Here is a 24,804-nt window from a genome sequence, read left to right on the forward strand (position 1 = left end):
TCTGCTCTGGCTTCTGAAACCATGGAGGTTGTTTTGCAGATGCCCTGCCTCTCTCCGGCTCATCGCCGACTTCAGGAGCAAGCCAAGCACACTGCAGTCACTGTGGCATGTAGATACAATCTCTGACCCCCTTTGCCCTGAGAAATCGGAGCAAACACACTGATTTCATGTTTTCAACCTTTCCAGTTGGCCAGCACTGGGACTCAGGCAAAACTCTGCACTCCAAAGTATTCCCGCTCGCCTCGCAACACTGAACGAGGTGAAAACTTGGAGGAGGGAAATGATACCAAGCACCATCAGATGGAAAGTGACTGGGGTGGCAGGTACCTACTTTGCTCTCAGCAGATCCTGGTCTTTCAGGGCTGAGCCTTGCAGGTAGATGACTCTCTGTGACCACATGGGGATCTGCAGCACCCTTCGAACTTGCACGTCCATTTCCGTAGGACATAAAATCACCACGTAATAATCCTGTGTGAACAAAGAGGGCAGTGGAAGAGAACCAGTCCTGCTCAGTCTTACACCACACAGGCACGAGGAAGGTTGAACAGCGTTCTGAAAGATGACGAACTAGATAGAAGTGAAGTCTGGCTAATAAATAAAAGTTTGCATCTCTAACCCAAACCTACACAAATAAAACACGAGTCTAATAAATATAACTGAGATGTATGAATCTCATCAATGGTACTTCCATCCTGACCTTTTTCAGCCTTATTAGTGCTATGAAGAGGAGGCAATTCGTGCTTGTAGTCAGCACGCACTTCCAGTCTCTGATTTGTTCATCTTTAAGCTACTTCTAAAATACATATAACACGTCGGGCTAAAAAGCTTAGGCAGAAACTCATACTTCAAACATTTACTTTTAGAAGAGAAACTGTGATGTCGATTTACCTCATTTGGTAACATGATGCATTGGTAATACTGAAAGTTTTCTGATACCTGAATGGATAAGGATTTATCAAAATATTGATAAGACTGATGAAGTAGTTAAAGAGTTTGAGATCAAATATTTCAAAATAATGTCCTTTGGAGAAAATATAACGGTACTATTTGCAAGGAGATGGTGTAAAACAACAGATCACAGGGATTACAGTTCTCTAGTAAACAGTCATTGTGTATCACTCTAAAATATATCTAGTGAACTTCTTTAAAGTTTTCAGAATTCTCCATATTTATTTTAGAATAATATCAGTAAGTTACCAGGGATCAGAATTTTCCTCCAAATAGATTTTCTTTATAGGTTATAAAGTTATTGAATATTAAAATAAAATCTGAAGTGATTTAATATTTACAACAAAAAACCCAACAACTAAATATGGAGCTTCTCCAACTATTCCAAGTTAGTTTATATGAAAACAAAAGAATGTATTATATCATTTAGGTATCACTTATAAATAAGATTTTTACATATAAAAATTATATTTAAAAGCCCTCCAAAGTATTGATGGCAAAAAGTCTGTTTCAAGGAGAAACAATGAGATATACTCAGTACTGTTTTGATCTCAGGATCATCCAACTTTGTGACACCAATTTATTGAAGAAAAACAAGATATTCAAGTAGTTCTTTGCTATTTGGACTGAACTTAGTGCTTTAAGCAGCAACTATTACCTGCTTTACAGTGGCCCAGTCCTGTGGCAAGGACAAGAAATATGCAACCATTTTACCTGCATTGACAAATGCAGATATTTTATGGAATCCACGTTTTTAATTCAACAAATTATTATCCCATTTTTGGTCATTTATTGCCACTATGAAGCTGACCTACTTATACCACAGGAAACAAAAGGACAGAACAGAACTTCCAGACTTCCATGTCCGAATCAGTGGCACTTGCTAAAACTGACAGGTTCAAGTGAGCAGATGAAATGACTTGTTCATTGTTTTATTATATTTTATGTTTAATTTCACTGTTTCATAAAAATATTCTCCATTATCCCAGGGAGAAAAATGTCAATCATTTTAAATCAGAGAAACTTTTCTTGGTAGCATTAACATAATTCCACCCATCTTTTAGTGTGGGTACAGAAGGAAACTAAAACACCGTGTATTCCTTCAGCATTTTTTCTATGTTCCTGGTTATATTTGTAGCTCTTCGTTTACACTTTCTCAGACTGACATTGGCCGTGCCAGCAGGTAGGATCCGGTATGATGTGCAACATAACAAAATGTACCTGCAGTCTTGGATGAGCATAGAATTCATTCAGAAAGTCCATGAGCAAGTCGATCTTCAGCGAGCTAACACACAGAACCACATGTTTTTCTGTTTGGGCTCTGTGTCGACTATAATTTCCACCTGATTTTTGCCTCTCCATCCACAGATAGGCCAGCTGTTCAAACTGGAATGCATTTTTTCACATGTGAAGGGAAAACACAGGACATGAATGTTAAAATCAGTGCCACCCATTCCTTGTGTATAAAGTGCACTCAATTCCTTACACGGAGACCCGGATTACTGGTGCCTTCAACAGCCCCTGTCAGGTGACGCTGCGGAGGGCTCCGCGCCACCCAGAGGCTCCCTGTGGCTCGAAGGAAACAAATTCATCTGATTTTCCTGTGATATCATGACAGGGGATTAAGGTTTGGGCCTCTGATTCATGTCCCATAGAGTATGCAGCCATGACATGTCACACACTGAGTCAAAGAGAAGCGTCTCATCGGCATGTCTTCCTCATTCCTCTGTCAGGGCCCCCCCCCCATCTCATGCATTCAGATAACCTCACAGCCACAGCCCAGAGGGCTGCATCCCACTTGGGGGGTAGCTGGTATGTGAGGGAAGTGGAGGGTGTTGGCCAGGGTGTGGGGGAGCGAGTCATGAGGATCGGGCATCGGTGGGAAGATCATTTTTACGTGTACATGAAGTATGTTTAGACAGCCTGGGGCCAAGGTTTGCAATGGAGTGTACAAGTTGGATTTGTATTTGCCACTTCCTGTTTCTAACCAGTCACCGGTGGGTGCCCAAAGCTCCTTTGTAGGAGTGATCAAGAGATTGTAGCAATTCATCTTATGTCTCATTTTATATTATCTGCTCCCCAAACACTACATAACAGCTCTATATCATCTTCAGGTTTTATTTTAGTTGACTAATACATGCAATCAATTTTCGCTCATTATGATGGTTGGCTTTTAGATTATTGCAAGAGTCCAGAGAAATCAACCCTTCGCAAGCGTGTTTCCTTGATCTATCATTTATGATTAAAAACCATATCACCCTCTGCTCCCGTCATAGATAAATGCCCGATTTTCAAAAAAAAAAACCATCTTGAAAAGTTTAAATGAAATGTGAATCATAACTTGAGTGAAGGGGGAAAACCCTCAGTATCTAATAATAATGTAAAATTCCTTTTGTGAGACAATTTTAATAAACTGAGTACATATAATAATAGCATGTAAGACATTAGATGAATATACCACCCTACATTTTTTATTCAACATGGAAGACTCGGTTTTATAGGACTCCCCATTTCTAGAACATTCGCCACAGCGACATTTACCTGAATGGGCAGAACCACAAGGGCGACACAGATCATAGCCACCACAAAGAGCTTGGAGGGCCATGTTTCCGGAGTGACGTCCCCAAAGCCCACCGTGGAAAAGGTCACGATGCAGAAATACAGGGAGTCGAAGAGGTTCAGCTTCTTGCCTATTCGCTCCAGGTGCTGGATTCCGCAAATGCTGCAGACAGAAATGAGCGTTACGACGAAAAATGTCAAACGGGGCACATCCGTTCTCATCCTTGTGTGTTTGAAAGTTGAAGCACATTTCAGAAAAGACATTTAATAGTTGGGATCTTGTATTGTACATCCTCCCTCAGGAAAATATAATTATTAAGTTCTTTCTACATTAACCAGATATAGTTTTATGTTGAAGTCAAAAATATACCTTTGGGATAGGTAGATACGTAGTTTATTGCTACCCTATGATATATCATCTTGAGGCTAGGACAGCGTTAGCACTGAGACACCCTTGACTTGCATCATTGGCATAAACATTATTTCTCTCATGTATTAGCTACTTTGCCTAGAACTGTGTGTGCTGCAACATGCCACAAGAGGATTTGAGGCTATTTTGTGATTATAATCCATTTTAATATAGATTGCTATCTTACTTCATTCACAGATGTCCTCGGAGTCACTAGTAAGTGAAAACCGCCTCTTCTCCCTGACCGTAACTGATGAATTTCAGTTAATTATTCTTTTGTGTCTGTGCCCAGAAGTGATTTTAATGATGGGCACAGATTTTCTGATACACTAAATCCAAGAATGTGCTCCCATACAGCACATTCACAATCAAAATGTCCCCTCTTGTCTTATTTTAAAGGAGATGCGTCCTTTCAGTTAAACTATTTAAATGATATCCTGATTCGAAAATAGCAGAAGAATTTACTAAGGTAGAATTTAAAATAAATAATTAGAGCTGGAAGATATGAGTAGGCATTCTGTTATCTTTAAATTTTATACTAATGAAAATTAATGTCTTCTGAGCAGTAATAATTCTTAAAAGCTGACTTCAAATGCTTGACTTTAATGGACATCTAATTGTAACAATATTTTTGTTGATTATCTTGTATCCCCTGTCTGAACATTTTAAATAATGCACTACAATTTAAAACGTAAAATAATTAACCAATACCACACCATGTCCCCTATTTAATTTTTTTTTTTGTCTAGTTAATAGGCTAAAAGTTGCTCGGATTCATTTGTAGTGATTGACTCTGAAATGAAAAGTAGCAGGTAAATATAACTTCCTTATAATTCATTTCTCTATTATAAAAAATACCCGTAAATTCCAATGAGAAAAAAGTGTTTGCTATAAAATAAAAAGATGCTAAAAATTTTACTTAAATATTTAATAATGAAAAATGAGTAAGCTAGTGTCATGGGGGGCTGTTCAACCATTTGGCACCTCTGGGCCACACTGAAAGAAGCAGAGTTGTCTTGAGCCACTTATTAGCTCCTATTATGACACATAATCACAAAAAACATCTCATAATGCTTTAAGTAAATTCACGACTTTGTGCTGGGCCACATTCATAGCCATCCTGGGCCTCAGGCAGCCCACGGGGCTGCAGGTTGGACACGCCTCAGTCATCATTATCCGTGCAAATCCACTTCCTCCAGATTTATTAGTGCCAAGCATGGTGCTCTCAGTTGGCCATGCAAGACTGTGACACTCTTCTACACCGAAAGTGAGTGAATGTGACCTCGCCTTTATAATACATCTACTAATAACAACATCACAAATTAACAATCAAGCATTTAACTGATAACCTGAGTAATGCTGACTAGTTTCCTAAGCTTTTTAAACTTTCTGCTCCTCGACAGAAATTTAAATGTACTGTTAACTTCATTTGGTTATGATACGAAACGCCGGAGACATGATAACACTCCATGAATCCAACAGCAACTTTCTTATTTATATTCCAGCCGTACAGGAAAGAAAGCAAAGCGCAAAAGTGAGTCAAACGTCGGGATCCATCCAATACCTGCAGGAAAAGGTGACAGAGCCTTTGTTGTCAACCTGAGGACAGACTCGGGGACTGGGAGGAAGGGGTGTGTCCAGTCCTCCTTACTGTGGATTCAGTAACAGTTACGAGCAACAAGAAAAGTATCCATGAATGAGGAGCTGCCATCCTGTCTGATCTTCTGCCCAGCCTGCCAGCCTCAGCTGCTATGGAGATATGGACAGGCTTGGAGCAGGGCAGAGAGAAGGGTTAGGCAATTTGCAATGGACACCCATAATCTTTATCTTTTCACAAAGACCAGTCCTGATGACATTAGCCGACCTTTGGAGAAAGTTCACTGTCATCATTTACTGAAACTGACAACTAATTCTTGGTAAGGCAGTTGGGAAAAATGTCAATATCAGGCCAGTGACTTGTTATAAAAAGAGCTGGTTGTCACTGAAATTGCTTGAGTGAAAGAATTTCTATTGTAATTGTCTAAAAAACTGCATATGGATATATCATACATACATATATTTAAAATTATGTAATTCACTGACGTGGGTAACTACTAAGTATACCACTGTATGGTAATATTTTAAGATTTAAATGTAAAAATCGTAATATTTGGGGGGAAAACACCAATAGAATTTATCTTTTTATATTATTTTACATATATACTTATACTTCACTTTATCATTTAAACAGGTATTTAATGTAACTTCTGTTTTTATTCTATGACAGTCACAATGAAATATATCCACTTTTTTAGACATTCTGTGCATATTGCAGACACAGAATTCCTTCCATGCACATACGTATGTTGCTGGCGCAACTGTGGCTGATTTCACAATACAGAGGTTAAAGTGGACTTTCAAAACTATTTCACTTACTCATTTCTGCCTTAATGTAATTCACTTTTATCTGAACACCCATCGTAACAATGTTTATCTCAAAGATCACCGTCACAGAATACAAATCCTTCAGGAATCTGGTAGCCTGGCACTTTGGTGGGTCTCCCTCCCTCAGTGTAGACGTGCAGTTAAACTGTGCAGACCAGAGGACAAGGAGCCAGCTAGCCAGATGTGTCCCTAAATGCACACTCAGAACCTGACACTCACCAGCGTACACTAGAAACATGGAGACATGTCCTTGGGGATTTCAAATCTCCTCATGTAATCCATGAGGATAAGAGATGGGCTATGTAAGTAGAACCATTCGAAATAAGGACGGCTTGGGAGAGGGGTAACATTTTATTTGGTTTTCAGTTAGTATATGTTGATCATCCCATATGACTTATAGATACCAGGGCATAAAGCCAACAAATAATAATGACATAAAGTCAGGGATATTAGGGAAGTTTTGATGGTAGGGAGGGTTAAGAATTATTTCATTTCTGGATATGCTGAATCTACCATTCCTATGAGCAATGTACAATCATTCCAATGTGATGAAATATTTTATTAATATACATATACCTATAATAAGGCATTCTCATACTCCTAGAGTAAACCCTACTTGGTGGTAATTTTGTTACAGTTCTAATATTTTTAGTCCCCAAAGTAATAATATGCATTTATTACAAGATAAATAATAAATATGTAAATGAGAAGTTAATAAATCAACACACTCCTATCTACCTTTGAGGTAATTACTAGTAAGGTTTTTTTCCTGCTTGTTTAATATTTCTTTTGTTTTTAATGAAAATACACTTTTGATTTTTATTGGCAGTTTATTGCTGTAGGATTTTTATATCCATCTTTTTAAAAGGATCTTGGCCTGTAGTCCTATATCTCAATATACATTCCTTGAAAAGCCAGTCTGGCAGAAGATGTTAACCAGACGCAAAGTTCCACCATCAAATACATTTTGCAACTCTGAGTCAAGCATATTTTATTTAGCAAAGACTTTTCAGATATCGTTAATGAGTTTGTGTTTATCACAGCTTTAAGAGTGGAATTTTTATAGGATTAACCAAACGTAGCTGCCAAAGTTCTTAGTTTGGATAGAGTATCTCAGAGGATTGGGGTTTTATAAACTGAATGATGAGAACATTAGCTCATATTTTGTGCCTTGTCAGAGAATGTTAGAATCACAGCTTAGTTTAATTATTAAAGCACATGGATAACATTTTACCTTTGCCCATGCCCGAGATCACACTGCCCCGGATTAACCGTCCCCTGAAGAAACTGAATAGTGGAATTGTCAGGCCCTGAAGTTTTATTTATTTTTTAATGGAGATGAAAAGATATAATTTTAAAATGCCATCTCTACCCTTCATCTCGATTTAATACTGCTTAAAAACCCATACACACGCATTTGGGAATGACCTACTATTCCGCCCATAGAGTCACAGAGTCATTATGCTTTGCTCCTCATACTTTGGTGTTTACTGACTTCCTGCCAATCTGACTTCCTGCAAATCTGAACTTCGAACACATTGAACAAAATGCACTTTGTAAAGAGTGCCCCACGGCAGCCCCACGGAGCAGCCCTGAAGCAGCTTCTTCCCCTGCTCACAAAGAAGCTGGAAGAAGAGAACAGCTTCTCCATAAGCCCTGCAATTATTTAAAATGGGGACCACCAAACTGAGCGTGCCACGTGGGAAGGAAGACTCCAAATGATATCTCATTTTAAAAAGTTTAATTCTACTTTTCTTTTTGTTAGCTGGAATATTGTTAAATGTCGCAAAAGATAATTTTAGTTAAAGAAGCTATGCTAACACATGCAGAAATCATAACAACATTTATTTTAAAAGAATTATGGCCCCTTTTGCACTAAATCCATACATACAGCCATGATATATAGATATATATATATATGAGATACAAATCCTATCTCATATATATATATATATATCTCATATATATATATATATATCATATATATATATCTCATATACATATAATCTCATACCAAGCATTTAATTTTGAATTATCCTTAGAAATAAAAGGCCACATATACAGTGAAGTGTATTTCTTTACTCTCATTTTAACAAAATATCCTTCCACTTGGAAGAGCTACCATCTTGATTTACAGATTTTAAAATGCACTTTTTCATTCTTTCACTCACCTAGTTAATAAAGATAACTTCTAGTTAATTTCTCCCACCACAGTATGAGGGACAAACTATCTAACACTACAGCATCGTTGACAGAGTGCCAAGAGTTCTTTCTCATCTCCAATGCACCAATTAAAGCCACTCCACATTGTGTCCCTTGCTAGTCTTATAGAATATATTTCTTCTAATGAAATTACATTAAAGTATTACATTTCATCTCCTCTCACCATTAATTGATTAAAACAAAATAAAAACATCTGCTGAACTATCTTGAAAAATTTCTCATAGACTCATCAGCCCGTGGGCATGACTATTATAATGCATGCAGATGGAGGCTGAATTTTCCTTGTTGCCATTATTCATGGTGGGAAGGATGAAACAGTCATGTCATGTTTCATGCTGTTTGTGCTCCTCAGGATACATGCTGAGCTGGGCGTGTATTCATATTCACCCACATTAATTTACTAAGAAACGTATACTATGTCTTAACGCAGGATGTATTTTCCACTGTGAGTTGGAGGAAAATAGTTAGATTTTTTTAAAAGGCAGTAAGATAAATGAACAAAATAGATGAAACCAGGTAAAATAAGGAGACAAAATCATTACGATCAAAAGCGATAACATGGTGAAGTCAGGAATCAAGTAAAATCAGAATGATGTTCTCTCCTTTAAACTATCACTCAAGGAAATGCCACTATTAAGAAATTAAACCATTACTGAGAAAAATGAGGTCCCATATCACCATCAAAAGTATTACAATTATTTCTATTATTTTAAAACAAAGCAACATGAATGAGGCAGTTAATAAAGACGTATAACTTAATCACCTTATATTCATATAAATTAACTATTTTTTATTTTCTATTTTTTGCTTCTTTGCAAAGCTGCCAGAGTTTTTTCTCTCCTGAATCTTCAGTGTAGTACTTGAATTTTACTTTTGCTCTGGTGTAGATCACTGGCATTTGAAAAAGGTTTGGAATGTTTTCGTTCCTCTGTCAGGCACAGTACTAGGTTCTGGGGACAATGGCTTAAACCACCCCCCCCCCCAGCAAAACTGCTTCCTTGATGGGGCTTAGAATCTAGAGGAAGAGAGAGAAAATGATGTCTGAAGTAAATCTATATAAATATACAAATATATAAATATACAAGAAAAGCCCCCCAGTGCTATGGTTTCCTATTATAATGGGTTCCAGTGTGCCAGGCAACAATGAAAAAGTGCTATTCACATTAACATGAAAAGGATGAGGCAGACTTCACTCTGCAGAGAAGGGAGACAGAGCATTGGAGGAAGTATGGAGGTTAGCAGGATGGAGAAAATCAGGAAAAAAATAGTGGACTTCCGAGCAGAGGAAGGAAATTGGCAGTCTGAGATGAGAACGAAAGATGGGGAGAATCCTGACTGCACCCGGAATTGGGAGCATATTAAAAGGTTTGGTATACATGTCAAGACATACAGGAAATCTTGAACATTAAGCAAGTGGTAACACATGGTGTTTATATTTCTCAAATGTCACTTTGGTTGCCATGACACAAATGGCTTGGAACGGAGCCAGAGCGAATGTGGTATACCAGTTGCACAGCGGTTGCTCTCGTGGTGTTGTGATCGTTTCGACCAGCGAGGTGACAACTGAGAGGAGTGGGAATGGGCAGATTTGCAAGATATTTAGGAGGTGAGATCCATGGAATGTGTGGACTGTATATTGGGTGACAGAACAGGTATTAAGAATGATTCCAATTTGGGGGGGGTTTGGCCCAAAGAAAGGACAATGGTTGCTATTGCCCAGACATGACACTTTAAGGAGGACATAGGGTGAATTAGCTTTTGTACATATTTAGTGGGAGGACTGTACCAGGAAATGTCACAGGATGAGTTAAAGGCTACAAAGGATGCAGTTAAAGCCATAGAACCTGGTTTAAGTCAATGTGTGCAGTCACACTATTGGGGTCTTTTCGGTGTCCACCTGTAACCTGCAACATAAACAGGAAGTGGAGGCTGCGGCCTGACCCGTCTCCCGTGAGATCAGCTCTTGTTAGGCCAAATTCTCCCACGTAAAATGCTCATCAATCCCCTTTCTGTACGATCAAAAGGTTCCTGTTCTCTGTTTTTCTGCACATTAACGACAAACACATCGAACAAGGGTCCATTGTTTACAAGGAAAAAGTGCTGATGGAGGAAGGGCAGGTTCCGTTCCAGGTCTCGTGGAATCAGATGACAGGATCCTGGGACCCATAGACCTAAGGCACTGAGTCGCTAAGGGGTTAGGCTGCTGCACTCACCACACGCTCATCCTCTGATTATGCAAGAGCGGAAATAACCCAACAGCACTTTCTTGCCAACCGCGTGTCTCGCAAATTGCCTCCTTTCCCTTGTGTTACCTTGTAAGAGTTGAGATACAGGCATTGATGCCTGGCACTGCTGACGGCCTGGTACGGGGTCCCTGATGGGGGTCCTTCAAGGCTTGTCAGCCATCCCTAGGTCTCAGCGTACATGGACATGTATACCACACCCTCCTGGAATACTTATGGGCTTACACAAAAGATGGCTCAAATACATATTCCTGGGAGGAAACTATAAAATGAAATGAAAGGGGCAAGGACTGATCACTGAGAAACAATGGCATTTAGTATGTTATAGAAGAGGACAGGCGTGCACAAACTGAGTTTATATGAGTATCTGTGCACATGCACCAATGAAGTGTGTGTGCATGCATAGTGAGTAGGGGTGCCCATGGACACACATGTGCTCATACCCTTCATGTACATGTGACTGATTTTTTTATATAAAGTTTTCAGACTTTAATACTGGGAGTAATTTGCACTCACTTTCTGAGTCCTACTGTGATATCAGAGATCCCTACTAAGTACACCCCTGCTTTATTCCCAGTCACAGAATAGAAGAATAAGGTCAATACATCTCAGCACCATATTCCCTTCCCCCTTTTAAAGGTTTAACTTTCCAAAACATGCCAATGAACAAACAAAACACAATACCTATTCTGCTTTCTTCTTTATTTGCACTTTCTCTTCCTAACCATTAGGTTCTTTCTTTAAAAAAATGTATTCAGTAGGAGAAGCCTCAAATTCAAGTCATAGACAAAGTAGCTTCTACCAGTACAAAGTAGAGTTTTGCAGTAAAAGCTCAGCTGTGGAAAACACAACTCAAGTTCAGTATGGTTACAGTCCAGCCTGTAGAGCAAAACTAGTAAGGAAGATGAGGCAAGGGAAGTATCAGGGACAAATCATGAATTACTTTGTACACATCATCCAGGCATTTGTATTATCCTGAATACCATAGACACAAATGAAAAATGTCAGGCGAGAGAATGAATGATGTGATCAAATTCAGTAGTGATGAGCTCGTTAGTAAGAGTCTGCGGACACCCTGAGTAGTTGCTTCTGCCTCAAGCACCACCTGCCTTTGCACCAGCCCCCCAGGCTGACAAACCACCTGTAAGGCGCTGCCCCTGACCCTCATCCGAGTGAAGCTGCAGCTCCAAGCAGAGGGAGTAAGGGGCACACAAAGCTCCTAAACCCAGACCTCAGCCACGTTCTCAGTTGTGAGGTCTTGCCTCTCTGCGATTTACATTTTTTTGACTTTGTTTAAACTTTTCTGATTCAGTTGTCAAAAGTGATGTGCAAAGTCAATAGAATATTAGCTTTACACACCATTAATTCCCTTTATGTATTTAAAGATATGTTTATATTGAGTAGGTAAAAGCAAAATAAAATCTGTACATGTACCAATTTTCTTCAGAAAAGTTTTGGTTTAGCATTGGATTTCTTTCTTCACTATCAAGAAATTAGAAGGTGAAGGCTCAGTTTTTATGTCCTTGCCCATGAAAAATGTGAAGTGGCACCGAATAAATATTGGCTGATTTTATTCATTTAACATGTTCCCACAGAAAAATCTTTCTTCTTAATGCCACGTGGCAAAGCTAATCCCAAAAATCCAGTCTCTAGCGGACAGTTTCTGGAAATCAAGTAAGGCACAAAATGAACCTTTATTTTATTTTTTCTGAAATGGTCCAAATTTAATGAGCCATTCAGAACAAAAGAGAACATCAAGCTTAATATGTCGCTTCTCCTTGTAAGCCATGAAAATTACTTTCTTATTTTTACATAATCATTTACTGGAATCCAACATTTAAAAAATGTAGTAATAGTGGGGGACCAGGTATAGGGGAGTCAATGACAATGGAAAAATTCAATAAAGAGTGAATTTAAAAAATAGAAAATAAATACAAATGTAATATCAGAATGCCATGTTTATCAATAGAAAATACTTTGTCGTAATGGTAGCCTTTTAATTGATCTCATCTTAGAATCAATGGACAATTTTTCCTTTGTAAGAGATAGCTACATGACTAAATGAACTCGTATCTATTTTAAAGTATAATATGTACACGTGAGTCTGTACTACACAAGAATAATTATGTGTGGAAAAGAACACTCTTGAGAAGTATCTGATTATTTCATTGGGACATTGAACTAACCTTCCTATGGTAGTGGATTCAACTTGTAAACTATTCTTAAAGAGATCAATACATACGCAGAATGTTCTCCCGGCTAAATAGTTATCTTTTTCATGGGAAATCACAGCTGTTTTCCTGATCAATGCTATTTGTTCAAAAAGCAGCTTCAGAAGGGTCAATGCCACACACTGAACCACAGGAATTTGCTGGAAAATGTGGTTGGCATTGACATTTACATAAGGCACACTTTGCATTCGTGGCTTAAACTTTAAAAAAAGTTGTGAGAGCTTTACCATATCCGGTTATTCATACTCAAAGCGGTTAAACTAAGAGCTAATATTGCAATTAAGATATTACCATTCAAGACTTTTTTGATTCGGAATTTTTTTTTTTGCAAGAGAAAAATAATTAAGCAAAGAAAGCATGTTTAGAATCCAGCCTATGCAATAAATGTGCTATTTCCTTTACTTTTTTGCTCAGGATGAGATCCATTCAGCTCAAAATGCCCACTGAACAGACATTATTCTGTCAGCCATCACAAATGTCCTCAAGCGACATCATTTTGTGGGCACTGCTGGGGCGTTCCCTGGGCACAAGAACAGATTTAGTCCCACCCACCCTCCACAGTGGGTGGAGCTTAGGGAAGAACGAGTCAAAACCTCTACCAAGGGTCCTTCTCCTCCTAAGGAGAAACACCCAGCATAAAACAAAGCTTTTCTTCACTTCTCCCCAACTACGTAGAAACCTAAGAAGGTGAGCTTTGTCTGAGAACAGTTCGAAAGAAGCCGTGTTCTCACTGCAGACAGAAATCGGCCAGGAAGAAACCAGGTCCCTCAGAGCACTCGGCTTACCCAGCACTGTGTTCCGAATCCTTCTCTGAACCAAAGGCAAACCACGTTCACAGTCTGGAGAACTACATGACTAATTAACAACAGCGAATGCCCCAAGCTGCTGTCGTTTCCAAGTGACACATTGGCCTACAGTGCCTTCCAGTTAGGCTGCAAGGAGAAAAAGGCTCAGGTAACGGCAACCCTTTACTGCTTCCTGTCTTTAATCACCTGAAATGTAAACATCCAACAACTTTTTTTTATAATTTATTTTTTTAATTTTATTTATTTATCTTTAAAGGGGAAGGGAAGGAGAGAAGGAGAGAAATATCAATATATGGTTGCCTCTCATGAGTCCCCTGCACGTCCCAGAGGAACTGGCCTACAACCCAGGCATGTGCCCTGACTGGGAATCGAACCGCGATCGTGTGATTCACAGGCCCGCGCTCAATCCACTGAGCTACACCAGCCAGGGCTAAACATCCAACAATTTTCGACATGCATTTTAAATACCTGCCTCAGGGCAGAAAACAGAGCCAATACAGGAGAGCAGAAGAGTCCTCAAAACAGCCTTCAAATTCAGTGCCTTTCTGTTTTTAGCAAAAGCCCCCCAAATCACTGTGCATATACACACGCTTCTGTAAGAAATAAAATTTCTAAAAGAAACAATTTTCCTTTTTGCTTCAGGAGAAACCTGCCCCCTAAATTATAGCAATAAAAATAGGACTTTTATGTTTGAGTAGCACTTTATAATTTACCAAATGCTTTTATGTAAATTATCTTGATCTTTGTGATTTCTCAGCGCTGCGTTCTGTTTAAATTTATAATTATAAAATAGGAAAGATTTTGGGAAAGGCCAATACACAAAGCACAAAATCCTGGGGAGAAACATTAAAGCATTTGGGAAACATTTAGCTAAAGGGAAAGAGGAATGAGTGCTGCAGTTCCACATACAAGGTCATTGTAAAGCAGGGCACTGAACTTGGCCTGTCACCCCGCCCAGCAGGCACGCTAGGGGGAACGCACACCTGCAGAATTCACATGAGATATTTAGAACATCTCAAAATCAATGTGCTAGCAAACCAGGAACCTAAAAAATAAATAGGTTCAACTTACACAGAAAGCTGTAACGAAGGTCTGTTATAAATATAAGGTAATGGATGGACAGAAGCTCTAAAGAGAGTATTAAATGGCCAAACGAACCTGGATTATTAAGGATAATCAGAAAGATCCTGCAAGACATTTACACAGCAAAATGTCAGTGAGGGTTCATATAGCCCTGGGGTTAGGGAATACCAGCTCAAGCAATGAGTGGAGAGACAGTAGACAATGTTAAAATGAGTCCCTGAACACTGCAACGAAATAGTTTGAAATACTTTAGCAACAAGTATGGATAGGAAAGAAAGTAAGTTATAAGGCAATAAACGAATTGTACAGAATTTACTAAAAGGAAACTGGGAGAATAACAATGACACATAATCTTGAATATAATGATCCCAAAACGTCACTTGACATGCAGAAGAGTCTGTGAAATTTAGGGAGTTAAGTAACACAAGATGAATTAACAGGAAGGAAAAGACAGGATGAAAAGAATGAGGAATTTTTAAGGAGAAGAAATAAAGTTTGCGGAGTTTTTAAAGGACGTATGAATTTTACCCAGATTCGGTCGCTTGATGGTAAGAAGATGCTTTTTTTATCATTAACATGTGCGATAAAAGCCCTGACGTTGAACGCTCTAAAATAGGCGACCATCTGGATTGGATGGCATAGAAGGAGCTATGTTTGGAGAAGTGGAAAATAACATTTATGCTCCGGTTCATTTTAGTAATGTGGTTCCCTATTAGAATCTTCTGCCACCATTACCTGGTTACCAGGCTCTCATTGCATGGCCCCTAGTTTTCACTTTGTGTATTAACTGCCCTGTTTTTGGACACATAGAAGAATGAAGTTCTTGTCTCTGTGCACACTGTGCGCTCCATCGCATACAGTGCATCTTACTGGCCTGTCAAGATCTTTGCTCTTGCTCAGTGTTTACTCAGATGTTCCACTCTGTTCATTCTCGTTCCCGGGTGCTGTCTTCTGGTTCCCGCATCGATGATCATCCATGTGCTCGTGGTCCCCAAGTTTACCCGCCTGGGCCCATCCCTGTCCTGAACTCAGGGCTCCCATCCACAAGTGGCCACCCAACAGCTCACTGTTTTTGAATGGCGTCTCAGCTCTTGCGGACTCCGTTTCTCTTCCTTCATGTGTTTCTCCCCAGGTCCCCTCTTCCTCATGCAAGGCACCACCATTCAGTCAGCTTCCCAAAGAGTACATTGCGAAGTCATCTTTCCACTTGTCTTTGTCTCACACGTGGTGTCCAATCCATCATCAAAACTATGTCATTTCTCTTTCTAAAAACATTTGTGGCAGTAAGAACACAACATGGGATCTACGCCCTTAGCGAATTTCCAGGGTATAGTGAATGATATGAAGGTGTCATCAGGGACTTAAGGGATGGGCAAGGATCCTACGAACTAAGGATTGTATTCTAGTTTATGATTTTTACCCTCATGCCAAAGAGCAAGCACACCTTAACGTTTCCTGAATAAAGCTCTTCTGCGGTCACTCCAGTGTGACAACATCCAGCATTGAGGTGGAAACTAAAGTTCATAACAAGTGAACTTTACAAGAAGTAAAACACTTGAGTGAAGATCAACCGGAGTAAAATGCACAGGATAAATGAAACATCGAACCAGAATGGAGAATCGTTTTCGTTGATTGTAAAGCTCTCCCTTTTTAGTAAAGATTCCCCAAGCATCACTATAAAAATGAGCCAGCAGGTCGCACAAGTCCGTGTACAGCCTGCCCTGAAATACAGGAGGCTGAGGACACAGGTGAGAGAGCACCCAGGTGAGACATGGCCACAAAGGGGTCCCGTCCACAGCAGCCAGAACCTGGACTCCTAAAATGGGCCCCAGGTACTTGAAGGCACATGACCTTGTTGGAGACAAAGCTCCCGGGGGCTGAGCAGGTGCAGCGTGAGGCTAGCGCCTCATCTCAACCCCAACCTGCAACCATCTCCACCCACCATATGGTGATGCCATATATGCATCTCGTTAATACGTGACTGCTTCGTAAAAGAAGCAGTTTCCTTTCAAAGCCACAATAGTAATGGAGGCACTGAAAACTGTACTAGGTAAGTCCACATTCACATAGTCAAAGAACTCTTTATAGAGTGCTAGTTCATCGATGTTAGCTTAACTTTCTTTTTAGAGAAATGTGGTTTATTTTTGAAAGGTCTCAGGAAGAATGTTGGATTTGAGTCTTGCTGTGACGTTTGCTTCTTTACAAAACATTCTTAAGTGTCATCTTTGACACAAATCCATACAAAATAATTTCAGTGTTATGTAATTCTAAACCAAAAGCTGGTCAACTTTTAATTAGGCTTTAAAACACAGACTCTCCTGAACCCTCTTTCAAATGACTGAAAAGTCTTAACTGAGTTGAGTACTTAAACAGATCCTGTATCTATAATAAAAGGCACCTGAATGACTAACCACTTACCCTGTGCTTTTAAGAATATTTGCCTCTTTTAAAAATATATTTAGTTATACAAGCTTTCCAACCTTGCTTTGGCAAGGTTTCTAAGGAAAACATTAATTTGGGTGAAAGGAAATATTGAGACTATCAACTTTTTTAGCACCTGGTAAGTGTCAATTTGTACAACAAAATGTTTTCAGAGAAAAAAAGTCACATGGCAGAAATAAATAACCTTAAATATCCATGCACTCCCTGGGAATCCTATTGCTATGCACAGTTACTGGAAAATTTAATTAGTAATGGCATTCTGTGCTGAAGGTAACCAACACTTTGCCTTCATGCTTGTAGTTCAGACCTTAGCATTCGCATCAGCCCACGCCTGGCACTTGGGTACGTGCTGAATGAATACCAATTAAATTGTTCCAAGTCATCGTTTTCATTTCCTGTAAAGCATCTGCCTAAAGCCTAATAATCCCATGGAACTTAAGGGAATTGGAGATGTTCGGATTTTCACACTGTCTAGGGAGAAATGGAGTTTCTAAAGTGATAATCAATCTTATATTTCTATTGTTGGAAGAAAGTTCCTATTCCCCTGGACATTGTCCTTTTGTCTATGCAGAACAAGGGTTAGTGAGTCGCGTCCTAAGCTATTCACCTGAATGACATCCACTGACACTGCAGTTAAGTCATTCACGAAGAATGACCACCCCTCATCCTACACCATGATGCACAGACAGGCATGTTCTTTCATTCAAAATAACCGGTGAGGAGGAGACTTTTCCTTAGAGAATCAGGATTTAGATCAGATGGCGGAAGCGAAGTGAAAATTTAGAAATGAAAAAATTCAAAGAAAGAAATAGAAGAAAAAACAAAAATTGTCATCTTAATACCTTTTCTTAAATTGTAATTCTACTTGAAACAGTAATTTAAAAATCGACTGTGATAGAGATGAGAACATTATAATTCTATTTGATCCTTTTGCTTGATTATTAATTTTATGTACCCAGGTTAATGATTCTAGGACATAAGGTAAATAACATCAGAATAGGTAAGACGTGGACTATTGAGCCAATAGGACTGGGCCCCCTTCTGAGCTCTCCTTTCTCCTCCTGGGAACCTCAGATAAAATAAACTAAGGTCACCTTTGGTCTAGCCTTTCTGTGCCTCAGTTTCTTGTCTGTAAAATGAAGACAATAATATCTACCATAGAATGTTGTGCAAAATTAAACAATTTAATAGGGGGGTGGAGAAAGAAAATTGCCTGGCAAAGAAGGTAAACTTTCAAAATGTGTGAGCTATCATTGCCACCATTAGGACACTTTACAGTCTCTTTGGGAACCGAGGCTTCATGCCTGATGCTTCAATAGAACTGATTTATCTCTTACCTCAACTCTTTTACTGAATCTTCTTTCTTTTTCTTGAATTTCATCTCTTAATCGGCTAGGTTTCATCATAATTTTTTGAATGAGACCTCCTGCGTGGTACACCCTCTGTGCATGCGGTTTTCAGATCAGCGGTTTTCACACGTGCACGGCCAACCTGGCTGGTCTGACACTAATGTACAAGAGCCCTTCACTCAGAACTTTGCCTGTAGGGACCATTCCAAGTCGTTGGTTCCTGGTGGGTGTGCTCCGAGGACTTGGGCTTTTTCTCACTCTTCCCCCCTCATTTTTCAATGGGAACCTCCCATGGCTACTTGTGTACACCATAAAATATAATAATGTTCCCCACTTCTGCCTGGCTAAGCCTTCAGCGGTACTTCTGGTAAAATGCAGTGTGAAAACAGCTTCCCAGGGTCAGTGCCAATGTGTTCTACTATATATCCCACTGCATATGTAACCTTCGTTTTTTCCTTTTATTCTTACTTCTGCAATACTTCACTAAAATATGTGGGTAGCATACTTTCTAAGTTCTTGTATTTCTGAAAATAACTATACAGGACCCTCTTAATTCATTGATGCTTTCAATTTTATCAAGTTATAGGTCCTAAATCAGTTTTCCTTAGGGATTTGTGAACAAGGGTTTAGCTCAGAGGAGAATACAGATAATAGACTGATTCTCATTCCCCTATAAGCAAAGTCTTTCTTTCTTTCTGAAGTTTTACCATGGCCCAGAGTAGACAGATAAACATTTAAGGCAGGCCTATTTAACCATTCCTTTTTGTAAATTCCTTTACTATGTTGTGCCTCTGTCTCTTCATCTATAAAATGAGGGTAATGACAGAATTTACTTTATAGACTGTTGAAAATTCAATTAGTTATTACGTGTTACATGCTCTGAAATGTGCCTAACCATAGTAACCACTTGAACACGTTGACCATCGTTCTCAGGATTTGCATGTTGAAAATAACAACACACTTGATGTCGTATTTCAAAAGCAGCTTGTTGGAAACAAAATTTTAACCCCAAACCAAGTTACCTAGATTTTTAACTAATAACAACTACCTCATTGTTATTTATATTGGTTAAATGATCCCATTCTCTTTCCTCCCAAATGAAACTTGCCTGACTCGGCCAATTAGCCACCCCAAACCTGGCTGCTCGCTTATGCAAAACTGAGTCGGGACAAAAGGTTTCTGCTCCATCCAGTGTACCCTGCAGCTGGTAGTCAGTGGCCAGATACTCAGGCACATGCACTTCCTGTCATTCATTTATAATATGAGCCAAGTAAGTGTGGCCAATCAAAACTAACACTCAAATAGGAGAGTGGGAACACCAGTAGACCATGTTCTTGTACTTTTTCCAAACTACACTACCCAACTCTGCACTGGCCAGTTCCCACGCAGCTATTGCCTTCAAGTTGAATCAGTAACTAGGAGAACCTATGCCTCTGGCAGTCAAGTACTGTTCATCAAAAATGCACCAAAAATCCCAGATGCTTTTGAATTAAGCACATGAATAATGTTTAACTAAGTCGCATTTTCAAAGAAATAAATGAATAAATTTCTTTTCTCCTGAAATAAGACGGAGAAAGTAAATTCAACGTTTCACATGTGACTACAACATGAACTATCCATTAGCCTAATAGATTTCTTTCCATTATAACTCTATGAAATAATATAAAAATACATAAATGTACATACTGAAATAAAAAACTAAAGTTTGAAGTAAAGTTGGTTCAAAATAAGCCAACAAATGCCTGAGAACACCCAATGCATTATAAATTAGAGTATTATTATTGCTCAGAATACGTTAATAATTAAGCTCAAGTCATGCACTTCCTTCCCGCATGCGCCTGTTTCCTTGTTTGTCACAGAGACGCAGGCAGAATCCCAAGTCACAGCTGCCTGGGAAGGGGGTGTGGGTGACCGAGAAGGGTACAAGCAGACGTGGGGAAGGTCCATCCAATTCCATTACAATGGCAGGAAAACCGATTCCGAGCACATTCCCTACAAAGAGAGGGGCGGCAGCTTCATTTGTATTTCGGGTTGGTAGTGAGCATGTGTCTCTGGGAGACAGATGCTTAATGACAGTTCTTTGTAATGTTAACAATGATGGAGAGAAGAAACATTTCAAAACCAAGTCCTGGCTTTCCAAAGCAGGTAATTTTAAGATGGTGAGACTTGTGAACAACACTGCCAATGCTTCAAATATTAGTTCCTGAACCTTTGGGGGTTTAAATAACAATGTACATATTAAAAGTTCTGATTTTCAAAAGCATCGATAGCCTGGCTCTAGGATATAACAACAATTAATTATAGCTGTAATCACTGCAATGTATAATATATCTGTGTATATAGATATATTTGTATGTGTGTGTATATATTTACATATATGTATGTATGTATGTATATATTTTACATTCTATGAGTGTACACATATACATAGATAAATACATACAAAATATACACACTTATATCTGAGATATCCTTCATTTATAGGGCAGGCAGAAAAAAATAATGGTAATTTCTACTTTAACAGATTTTTCACATTGTTTAGAAATCATTTGTTTTATATTTTGTAATTTTCCAACAATGGAAATACTGGCCTGTGTACACATGCATACAATTTTTAATCTTAAGTACTTTTCCTTAAGTAAAATGGAAAAAACCTCCTAAATTATTCAAATAATCTCCTTACCTTAAAATTAAGAATTTTTAGTGACATTAGAAAGGAGGTCATTACTATTAGTATTTCATATTTATGAAGTTAGATATTTAGTAGGTGAGCAATAAAAAACAATTTGTGAAAAGGGAAAAAATTTTAATAAGATGGCATTGTGACAATTTCAGAGGGATACTTTATGCTTAAAGACATAAAATATCCTAAAATGTTTCTTTTTTAAATATAAAAGTGTGCCATGAAATGTATTTTACGCTCACTTAATAGACATATTAGCTGCATACTGATGCAAATGGGCTGTCGTACCTGTATTTCCAAATTGAGACAATCACATGCCACATAATGACATTTAGTCAACTGCAAACCAAATATAATTTTGGGGTATAAATTATTTATATAAACCAAATATAGATTATTATAATGGCCTGAAAAATTCCTATTATTAGTGATGTCATAGCCAAGTTAACATCATAACATAACTCATTATTACTCTGATATTCACAGTGACGAAATCACCCGACAGCGAGTTTCTCAGACCATATCCAGTTGTAAACGGGGCCTGAATGTATTTAAATACATGTGTCTATAGCTCTACTCATAGCTAGTTCAGTTGTAAGAGCATCTGAGCACACTCTTCTTTCAGTGCTTCCTAATTAGCTTGTTATCTCTCAGTAGGTCAAACCCAGGGCAGAGCACAGCTACACATAATGCGTAAGACTCCTACAAAACAGAACATTATTCTACCTCATTTTTGGATATTCCCATTATTTTTCTAGTTATGAATCTGCACGAATCCATATGGGCAGTGCCCCATTTCACATGCTTTGCATTTTAATCATCAAAGCGGGACCTTCCAAAAGAAGAAATAACTGTTTTCCTCCAGATCTGCCCTCACTTTCTGCTTGCTTGCACACAACCATGTCACCCAGAGAAGGCACAGGCAGACCCCGTGACGGGCAGTGACAGCTTTCTCGTGGCATTTCCGCTTCGAAGACTAGAAAAACAAGGCACCTCCATGTCAGCGGTTTGAAGGACAAAACCGTGTGTGACATCTGTAGCACGCAGGGCAAACCCATGCATTGGTTGTTCACAGCATTTGGGAAAGAGCCAGAGATGCTAGAAATACCAATACCACGTGATAGAAGCACTTCCTTGCTTTCTCTATAAGACCGAAGGATTCCACTTCTATTTCTGTAGGTGACCCCTCCCATTTCATACTGAACATCAATGGGATGATTGATTTTTATCTGATTATTCATTAAAATGGCCTATAAGAATTTTTTAAACTATAGTTAAATAAAGCATAATAAAAATGCTGATTTGTGCAATCTTACCAGGTGAAGATAAGGCATAGCAATGTAGATATTAAAATCAGAACTTGATTAAACATTGCAGACCCTGTGCGCTGGATGGCTCTATGCAGATCATTCTAAAATAAGACAGAAAAACGTATTTTAAATGTTGATAAATATTAAACATTCATGAGTTCGTTACATTTATTACTATGTATTATATTGCAACTATCTTGTGCCTACTCAATACACATACTTTAAATGTATATGGTAGCATATTTTCATGTTTGCCTGGGTCAAAATAGATCTTACCAAAACATCCATGTTATGAAGGCAATAGGCTAGAAGGACCACCAAAGCACCAAATTTTAGTTATTCACTTGACAAATATCTGCAAACACTGACTCCCCAAAAGCCCTCTGGAAGTATAATCTTTCATGGCCAATTTCAATTTTAAAAGATCAGAAAATAATATAATCAATTAGGGAGAAAGTAAAAGTTAGGTCAGACTACTATCAAATCTTATTCCCTGAATCAGAAATTGCTCCAGACAATTTATCATTAAAAAAGTTGAATAGCCATGGAGCAAATATTTTTAAGTTTAATTTCATTACTATTAAAAGAGTTGTGAATTCAAGATATATGTTTTTATCTTTGCAATTGAAAGACATTAAAAATAACAACACCCAGTGTTGTTAAAGATGCAAAAAAATGAGCACTCTCTTTTATTACTGCTCATGCAATTTATTATCATTCTTGATGGAAATTTGGGAATTCAGGTCACAATTCACAAGTATGTCCTTTGTACTTCACTCATTCATTTATTAAGTATTTACTCAATAGCATATTTTTTTAAAATTAACTACATGAAAATAATAAAAATGGAAATCAATAATGATTTGTTTATCTTTGTTACGAAATTACATTTATTATATGAAATAATAAATGCTCATTACCATCAAAATAACTAAAATATGCAATATAAAAATATATTGATCAAAATAAATAAAAAGTTAAGTAAATGGATCAAAACTATGTAATAGGCCCTGGCTGGTGTAGCTCAGTGGATTGAGCACGGGCCTGTGAACCAGAAGATCGCGGTTCGATTCCCAGTCAGGGCACATGCCTGGGTTGCAGGCCAGTTCCCAGTGGGGGACACATGATACATTGTGTGTCCTCGACAGAGGCAACCATACATTGATATTTCTCTCCCTCTCTCCTTCCCTTCCCCTCTAAAGATAAAGAAAGAAAATATTTAAAAAAAAACAACTATGTAATAGATTTAGATACATCCATTAAAATTGATTTGAAGAGGAATATTTAATGACATAGGAACTTGTTTACTATACACTAGTATATGATAAAAATTCAAATTATAAAATTAAACATACAATATAATTTAATGTATGACGTGTCTATGTGTTAATATAAAATGTAAGGTGTACATTATTACTAGTATTCAGTATGATAGATTTGTAGATTTTCATAATTTTTACTTTCTAGTTTTCAGTTCATCTCAAATTTTTTATAATAAACTGTTAAAGTTCTTAAAGTCAATGTAACAAGAGATAACTTCACCAACATAAAATCCCAAAGAGACAGCATTTTCTCTTCCGCCACCATACATTTAACCAGAACTGTTACATTAACAAAACACTAAGTTGAATAGAACTTCACCTCTCAACCCTTGCTTTCTTTTAACAGAGGTGTTAATGGGCAGAAAAACCAATGAAATTGAGCAACCAAGGAAAGCATGAGAAGCAAAATCTAGAGATATTGCAATGGAAAATGAACCATAAATTAGTGTTGCAAAGCCTTCCTGTTATTCTCCAGGACTGACCATTTCTCTCCCTTGGTTAGGTTATTTTTTCCAACAACAAACAACACAGTTTAGCACAGAGGTTTATTTTTTTTTCCAGTGCATTTCTTTCATCAACAATTTAAGCAATGTCTATTTAGTAATTTTTTTTCTTTTTGACTAGTTAAGACAGCTCAGTATTTCTGCAAACCACCCCACAGGCCACATTCGCCCACGGTTTGGCCAGGCATTTTCAGGAGACTCCCCAGGTCAATGAACATGTTTAGAAATATTCATCCACTGATGAATTCTCAAATGTTATCCAAATATTA

General features: G+C 38.2%; 1 protein-coding gene across 2 annotated transcripts in view; it reads right to left on the minus strand.

The window, feature by feature from the left end:
• KCNT2 (potassium sodium-activated channel subfamily T member 2) overlaps positions 1 to 24,804 on the minus strand; it is a 197,543-nt gene that overhangs the window by 88,832 nt on the left and 83,907 nt on the right. For both annotated transcript variants that reach the window (XM_037069416.1, XM_037069417.1), the window contains exons 8-11: positions 22,717 to 22,811; positions 3,490 to 3,670; positions 2,170 to 2,334; positions 332 to 468 (exon numbers count right to left, since the gene is read on the minus strand). In XM_037069416.1, coding sequence (XP_036925311.1) covers positions 332 to 468; positions 2,170 to 2,334; positions 3,490 to 3,670; positions 22,717 to 22,811 — 578 coding nt within the window. The remainder of the gene's footprint in view (positions 1 to 331; positions 469 to 2,169; positions 2,335 to 3,489; positions 3,671 to 22,716; positions 22,812 to 24,804) is intronic.

Source organism: Sturnira hondurensis, unplaced genomic scaffold (assembly GCF_014824575.4).
Source record: "Sturnira hondurensis isolate 20B ecotype Veracruz unplaced genomic scaffold, ASM1482457v3 Scaffold0018525, whole genome shotgun sequence".
Classification (NCBI taxonomy): Eukaryota; Metazoa; Chordata; class Mammalia; order Chiroptera; family Phyllostomidae; genus Sturnira; species Sturnira hondurensis.